Source organism: Ochotona princeps, chromosome 1 (genome assembly GCF_030435755.1).
Source record: "Ochotona princeps isolate mOchPri1 chromosome 1, mOchPri1.hap1, whole genome shotgun sequence".
In the NCBI taxonomy this organism is placed as follows: domain Eukaryota; kingdom Metazoa; phylum Chordata; class Mammalia; order Lagomorpha; family Ochotonidae; genus Ochotona; species Ochotona princeps.
Genome location: NC_080832.1, coordinates 76,041,822 through 76,050,123, shown reverse-complemented (window position 1 = coordinate 76,050,123; position 8,302 = coordinate 76,041,822). Strand labels below are relative to the sequence as shown.

Here is an 8,302-nt window from a genome sequence, read left to right as displayed (position 1 = left end):
AGGAAAAGAAAAGGAAAGAAGAAAGAGAAAACTTTTGTTGGCTCCCCAACACTACAGGGTAAGGCAAATACTTTAGACTGGCTGTCAGTAACCTGATCCACTCACACTTCAGATCTAGCTTATGTCTCCACCTCCAGTGCAGGCTATAGGAAATCTCTAGAATTAAAAAAAAACTTGAGTTGCTTTGCCAGTGTGCTAATATGTTACTTGGCCAGTTCTTGCTAATACTTCAAAATATAACTCCAGCATGCCATCCAAATGAAACCTCACGACAATCTCCTCACTCCATCCCAAACTTCCCACCTGTGACAGATTTTGTGACTGCTTGATTGCTGATCTGTTTCCCTACAAGACTATGAGTTATCTGAGGGCAAGATCTTTTTTTTTTTAAAGATTTATTTGTTATTATTACAAAGTCAGATATAAAGAGAGAGGAGGAGAAACAGAGAGGAAGATCTTCCATCCGATGATTCACTCCCCAAGTGAGCCGCAGCAGGCCAGTGCACGCCAATCCGAAGCCGGGAACAAGGAACCTCCTCCGGGTCTCCCACGCGGGTGCAGGGTCAATGCATTGGGCCGTCCTCTACTGCTTTCCCAGGCCACAAGCAGGGAGCTGGATGGGAAGTGGAGCTGCCGGGATTAGAACCGGCGCCCATATGGGATCCGGTTGTATTCAAGGCAAGGACTTTAGCCTCTAGACCACGCCGCTGGGCCTAGTATTTTCTCATCATTGAAAGGTCATATACTTCCAAGCCAGTTTATTCTTCCACTCTGCCATGGTCCTTTTTCTTGTCCCTTAATATTTATTTCATCTCCAATGGATTTTAAAACATCTTTGTTTTAATTTTTCTTCTACTAACTCTGACCCCCATTGTGATGATTGAAGAGACAAATATGTCCTTTTTGATCCATTCTCTAGTTTATATTTAACTTCACTTAATTTATATATCTTTAAAAAGAAGCTGTTCCTTCTAAAGTAATTTGAAATAAGTTTTAAAATAATTACTCCTTACACAATAATATATATAAATTCCCATACCCTTTAATTTGTCAAATTGACACTCAAGAGGACCATACATATTTTGAGTGTTGATGCATGGTTTTATGGCATGTGTTCTTGATGTACCAACTTTGACTTCAGTGTATTTTTCAGGTTTGGGAATGTTCATCTTTTTCGCTCCAGTTTTATTATGTGTGCTGCTGAAGCAAGCACACGCTCATCTTTTTCAACTCCTTTACTCATTTAAGACAGTGATCAAAATTAATTACCTTGAAGTAATCTTGCTATGTGTCCATCCGAAACTATGGAACTTCTCTCTGCCAGTTACCATGAGGGTGGCTATTGATTTTTTGGGTACCTACTTTATCTTATTTTCCCAGGAATTAGGAGCAATATTTCAAAAATTTATTACTGATTTTCCTTTAGGTCATCAGAAGAAAATGATTCCTGCGGAAAGAATCCTCTAAATAAATGATAATGTAGAGACAGGTTTCCTGGAGGGCATAAAGTGGCCTATTGTAACACACAGCATTGCTTCTTCTCAGGACATTCAGATCCTTCTTTCCTTCATCTTGGAATGGAAGAATAAATGGTGAAAATATGTGCTCTGAAATCCTCTGTCCTGCTTTAGAGCATGTAAATAGCATCATGCACAAAAAATGTTCAAGCTGTCAGGAGTAAAGTATGATAATTTAAGATAATTAAATGCTTAAGACAATCAAAATAGAACTGATCCTAGTAAGCTTTTCTCACTTGAAGGAAACTTCTTTGAAAAAATAGTTACTGATCTAAATGCTTTTTCAATAGGATGGTTAAAAAATTATGGTATTATCATCCACAGCATGGAATATTCTGCAGTCTTTAAAAAACAGAAAAATCAATATGCAAAAGATACACGGTTGTCCTGTGAATAATACATATACTACAATTCCCTCTAACATAAAGAACAGCAAGCATAGAGGCAAAGCGGAGGGGCGCGGGGCGGTCTGGAAAGATACACACACCGAGCTGAGCTCAATTCTGCACTGAGAGCTTTTATTTCCATCTCTGTTTCTTCTACCATCCTATGAGCTGCTTTAAGACCAGATCAAGTGCAGGACCCCCAAGTGAATTTGAAGTTCAACTATAAACAGGAATTTTGTTGTAGTGTCTACTTCAATAGTGTTCAGGATGTACTTATCCAAAAAGGTAACCCACTGCTTATCTGAAATTCAAGTTTCACTGGGGGTCCTATATTTTTACCTGCTAAATTCAGCAACTCTAGTTCAAGGAGACCTTTAACTATTCATCCTTGTATTGCTATCAAAACATAGTTACCAAGATAAAGTGTGTCACAACAAATGGCAGGAGAGAGAGCAATCAAGGAGAGAACAGTAGTAACTGTTACATACATCTTCACAATTCTCCTGAGATGTCTAACATTTTATCAGTAGTTCTACTCCACAGACTGGAGAACAAGGACACCAAAGCCTTGCATCAAGGGAGTCTTGGAGCTATAAATGATCCTATGTTTCTGCGTCCATATTCAGCAGCAGTAAGCAATTGCCGGGGGCTGGGATGTAGATGTGGACCAGAAGTAGAGAACCCAGAATGAGGCTTACATTCCACTTAAACGAAGCATAATAGGATTTAACAAACACCTTAAATCTTACTTGGAACGTAAAATTCATATGAGAGCCTGGGCCCGGCGGCATGGCCTAGCGGCTAAAGTCCTCGCCTTGAAAGCCCCGGGATCCCATATGGACGCCGGTTCTAATCCCGGCAGCTCCACTTCCCATCCAGCTCCCTGCTTGTGGCCTGGGAAAGCAGTTGAGGACGGCCCAATGCATTGGGACACTGCACCCGCATGGGAGACCCGGAAGAGGTTCCAGGTTCCTGGCTTCGGATTGGCGTGCACTGGCCTGCTGCGGCTCACTTGGGGAGTGAAACATCGGATGGAAGATCTTCCTCTCTGTCTCTCCTCCTTTCTCTGTATATCTGGCTGTAATAAAAATGAATAAATCTTTTTAAAAAAATTCATAAGAGAGCTAGTCACTAGAAGTCCCTGACTCTTACCTCAATCACTCATTCATTTGAACATGTTATGTAATTTATTTTTATGTTAATCTTCCTGTTGGTAAAACTGGAATGAGTGGACCTGGTTATGCACAGATTTGCAAAGTATGTATCAGTCAACTTCTGTAAAGTGAGCAGCACATGGCTTGGAAAGTGGAAGGCATGCAGTTACTGCTAGCTTTTGAGTCCCCCAGTGTTTTCCTTTGTGAAAGAGAACAGCACAACAAGACTATAGTAACATTTATGGTATCTATCTTGCTTGTGAAACATTTTGAGGATTCGATAGGAATGTATACTTGCCTTGCTAAATGTTAAGATACATCTCACTTTCTTTCCAGGGCAGTTGATCTTTAGATAGAACCAGATTTAATATCATGTCCAGCCATAATTACTTACAGTCCCCCATCCCCAGAAATAACTTAATTTGTAAAGAGTGAAGCTGATTCTTTTTAGTGTTCAAAGTCCTATGAATTTTAACACATGTATAGATTTATATAACTACCCCACAGTCGGGTTACAGAACATGACAGCTTTTGAGATTCTTTTTCCAAAGTGCTTCACATTCATGTTGCAAAACACTTTTAAAAATAAGAAAAAGGGATTTAGATAAATGTGCTAAAGATGCAAATTAATGAAACTAGCTTTTTGCACAAATCTCTGCCGTTTCCAACTCCTCCAGCTTTTGTCAAGGCCTTTTTTTTTTTTTTTTTTCTGTTGTCTCTCCAGCACAAGTCAGCAGGACTGGCAAGGTGGGACCTGTACAACAAGCAGGCATCTCTTATTTGATCCGTTTTATATCACTAGCTCTCAATTGACCCTAATTGAGTTTTCCTCTTTAAAATGAAGCAACCAGGGATAATTAGCACTTTCTCACCCTTTCGGAGAAATTATTTGATTGGTGTAAAGAAGGAAAAAGTTACTGAGACAGCATCATTAGGCTTTTCAGGATCCCCTATCTGTGCAGCACAACAGGCAGGCTTCCTGTGAACATTCATTCCGTCCCCTCCCCAGCCTGCTCTCCAGATGCCGGCCGGGCGCCACCACATCCATCGTCTTTAGCCGCCCCCCACGTCTCACCTCCTCGCCCGCCGCCCCGGGAACCAACTCCGCGTCCCACCAGAGTCCCGGCGACTTCTGGGGTCCGCGCTGCGGGCGCCGGGTCAACTGACCTCCGGGTCAACCTCCCAATCCCCAGTGCACCACGGCAGGAGCCCCTGGCTGCAGGACTTGCCTCTACACACCAAGCCTCATCTGGGAAGGGGGCTGGTCCGCTTTCCAGGTGACTCACGTCCTTGCTATTTGCCCTTTTTTCTTTTCTTCTTCTTCTTCTTCTTCTTCTTTTCTTTTTCTTTCTTTTTTTTTTTTTTTAGGATGCTCTGGCTGTGGCGCTCCTCCCCTCTGCTTTTACTTTGGGCAGGAAGAGGAATGAAGAATTAATCTTCTCGCCACTCATCTTTATTTCCGTCAGGAAGTTTGAGTCTCTCTTCCCAAGTTCCGCAACTACCCCAGGAGTGCGGGGGCGGGACAGGTGGGGACGCAATAATAACACCGAAGTCTGAAGCTGACAGCCTCAGGTCCCACTTGGGCGCGGAGACTCGGCAGGGCTGGGCGCGAGCAGCTGCCACGGTGCACGCTCTGCCCCTTTTCGCCGCTGCTTAACGCTACTCCGTCACGCCTAACTCTACCTCTTCGCTGTCAAAGGCGCCCAAAACGGTGAGTTCCACGAGGTTCACCTACGGTTTTGCTCCCCTCCAATGTAAAACACAGTAGGCAAAAAGAGGATCCACCAAAGGATGACGGGGGAGGGGGGAGAGCAAGGGATTCCCTCACCTATTCCGGCTCATTCCGCCTTCATTTCCACCAGGAGGAGGCGCGCAGCCCAGATCCCCACGCTCTCTCGCCTTCAGTCCTCCCACCTAGGGCTGCCGAGGTCGGCCGCGCAGCCGGAGGAGTCCGGGTGGCAGGCCCGACCCTCCCTCTCCCCCTCCCCCTCGGTTGGTTTTTCCCAGCTGCGGAGGTTGGGCCAGGGGCTGGGGTGCGAGGAGAGGCGGCGCCCGCAGCGCGGAGCCCAGAAGTCGCCGGGACTCTGGTGGGACGCGGAGTTGGTTCCCGAGGCGGCGGGCGCGGAGGTGAGCCGTGGGGGGCGGCCGGCGAGGGTGAGAGCCGGGAGGCAGCGCTGGGGCCTCGCCCCCGGCTGGGGTGGCAGAGCAGAGCAGGTTCTGATGGCCACTGAGCGCGGGGTCCCAAGCACTGCTTTGTTCGCCGACCCCCTTCTCTCCCCTGGAGATGACTTATCCCTCTTTTGGGATCCGAGGGACTGGCGGGGTGCAGCACGGGGGTAGGGGGTGGGGAGGAGTGGAGGGCAGACAGCTGCTCAGCCCAGCATTTCCTGCTAATCCAAGAATGTTCAAAAGAGAGATCAAAAGACTCCTGTAACCCGAAACTTGCCTCTCCTCCTAACCTGGACGTGGAGCAGAGGTCCCGGCAGGGGCGGAGGCCCCGGAAGGCAGGTTGTCCGCGGAGGCGGTGGGGAAGGAGCCGCGAGAGTGACAAGTTTGGTGGGGAAGGCGCTGGGGGATTAAGCGAGAAGTTAAGAGGCGGCGGGCGAGTGTGATCGGAAAGGGAGGAGGGCGCGCGAGCCTGTAAGAGTATATATTGCGTGGGCCGCGGAGAAGGGGACTTGGCGCTCCGGGTTTCGGGACGCGCGTCCCTCTCCGGGGTAAGGATGTGCGGCAGGGCTGGAGGTGGTGAGGTCCTGTCGGGCATTCGCGGGGAGGTCTAGAGGAGAGGTGTTGTGTTGGGGCGAGGCGGGAGGAAGAGAGGGGGTGGAGTGGAATCGATTTGGCCGGCCGAGCCGGGTTCCTGCACTCAGGGAGCCGAGGTGGCCGCCGCTCGTCACACTTGCCTCCCGTTTGTCCCAGGTCGCGCAGCGGATCCTGTGAGAGGCGCCAACAAAAAAGGCGAGGTGGTGGCACCCTGGGCGGCGGCGGGCAGGTAGAGGAGCCGGAGGAGGAGCGCCAAACGACCGTCCCGAGGCCCCGTGCGTACTTTGTGCAGGCGGGGCGGGGGACTCTGCCCCGGGAGGGGGGCGCTGGCGGCAAAGGGGTTAGTCAAGTTCCGGCGACTGCGTCCCTCCTCCGCCCCCACGAGAGGAAAGTTTCTCCAGACGCTTCCGGCCAGCCTGCGCCCTCCCGGCCCAGCCTCTCGAGCCTTCGGAGCGGGCGCCGACCCAGCCCCGCTCCTGGGAGAGCGAATCGCGATGCGTGGGGCGTGCTCCCGGGGCCCCGCCGCCGGGGACGGGCGGCTGCGGTTGGCACGGCTGGCGCTGGTCCTCCTGGGCTGGATCTCCTCGCCCTCTCCCATCTCCTCGGCGTCGTCCTCCACCTCCACGTCGTTGCTGGCCCCCGAGGTGTCTGCTCAACCTCCGCTGTCGGGCCAGTGCCCCCCGCCGTGCGAGTGCTCCGAAGCGGCGCGCACCGTCAAGTGCGTGAACCGCAACTTGACCGAGGTGCCCGCAGACCTACCCCACTACGTGCGCAATCTCTTCCTCACGGGCAATCATCTGGAGGTGCTGCCCGCGGGCGCCTTCGTTCGCCGGCCACCGCTGGCTGAGCTGGCAGCGCTCAACCTTAGCGGCAACCGCCTTGCGGAGGTGCGCGCTGGTGCCTTCGAGCATCTGCCTGGCCTGCGCCAGCTCGACCTCAGCCACAACCCGCTGGCTCACCTCAGCCCCTTCGCTTTCTCGGGCAGCAACACCAGCGTCTCGGACCCCAGCCCCCTGGTGGAACTGATCCTGAACCACATCGTACCCCCTGCAGACCAGCTGCACAACCAGAGTTTGGAGAGCATTGTGGCGGCAGCCCTGAGGACAGGCCAGGCGCTGCGCGACCTCAGTCGCTTGGAACTGGCCAGCAACCAATTTCTGTACCTGCCCCGGGACTTGCCAGCCCAACTGCCTGGCCTCAAGCACCTGGACCTGCGAAACAACTCGCTGGTGAGCCTGACATACGTGTCTTTTCGCAACTTGACCCACCTAGAAAGTCTCCACCTGGAGGACAATGCCCTCAAGGTCCTTCACAATGGCACTCTAGCCGAGTGGCAAGGCCTGGCCCACGTCAAAGTCTTTCTGGACAACAACCCGTGGGTCTGCGACTGCCACATGGCTGACATGGTGGCTTGGCTCAAGGAGACAGAGCTAGTGCCAGGCAAAGCGAGCCTCACGTGTGCGTTCCCGGAAAAAATGAGGAATCGAGTGCTCTTGCAACTCAGCAGTTCCGACCTGGACTGTGAGCCTATCCTCCCGCCATCTCTGCAGACTTCGTACGTTTTCCTTGGTATTGTTTTGGCCCTGATAGGTGCGATCTTCCTCCTGGTTTTGTATTTGAACCGCAAGGGGATAAAAAAGTGGATGCATAACATCAGAGACGCCTGCAGGGATCACATGGAAGGGTATCATTACAGGTACGAGATCAACGCGGACCCCAGGTTAACCAACCTCAGCTCCAACTCGGATGTCTGAAAGAGCGTTAGTGGACACATCAAGGACAACCCTGCATGAGGTGTAGACTTCAGCTTTCTCCCCTCCTAGGCTTGTTCTACTTCCGCCCTTCACTGTAGACACCACTGACACTGAAACCAGGGGATTTACGTCCATGTGATGTAGAGTTTCTCGCTGTGTTTCGTGAGTGTAAGACGATGGACAGCAGCGCATGGTGTTCTGTCCTCTTTTCTTGGAACTCAACTCACGTGGAAGAATGCTTTTGTTTTTCTTTTCCAGGTTTCAGCATGAAGTTGGACTCTGCCTCTTTGCTGTCTCTCTCCTTAGTACAATCCAAGGTGTAGCAAGTGTACCCACACAGATAGCATTCAACAAAAGCTGCCTCAACTTTTTTTGAGACAAATTCTTTATTTGTAAATATCAGTTTTATTCTCATGTACCTAAGTTGTGCAGAAAATATTTGCATACCATAAACTGCCTGCAGACCCTAGCAAGCTCTTTCAGATTACTCCATAGCACACGGGAGCTCCTGCATCCAAGAGCATGCTTACGCTTACTGTTCTGCTTATTGCAAAAGTAACTTGCAACTTTAGATAACTTCTTTGACAAAGTAAAATTACTTTTGTGATTGCAGTTTATATGAAACTGAGGGTTTTTTTTTTATAAACTGCATCGAGATACAAAAGACTGAATTGTTAAGAAAAATCAATAAAGATTCTGAAAAGAATGACATTGTATTCAGGTTTGCT

General features: G+C 49.8%; 1 protein-coding gene across 1 annotated transcript; it reads left to right on the top strand.

Moving 5' to 3' along the window:
- Nucleotides 1–6,011: 6,011 nt before the first annotated feature.
- Nucleotides 6,012–7,692, top strand: TPBG (trophoblast glycoprotein). The gene has a single exon (XM_004580438.2). It carries the CDS (start codon nucleotides 6,315–6,317, stop codon nucleotides 7,572–7,574), a length of 1,260 nt encoding a protein of 419 aa, XP_004580495.2. The 5' UTR covers nucleotides 6,012–6,314; the 3' UTR covers nucleotides 7,575–7,692.
- Nucleotides 7,693–8,302: the final 610 nt, after the last annotated feature.

Excerpts from the sequence above, each read along its gene's own strand:
- TPBG (XM_004580438.2), top strand. The coding sequence starts at position 6,315 with ATGCGTGGGGCGTGCTCCCGGGGCCCCGCCGCCGGGGACGGGCGGCTG.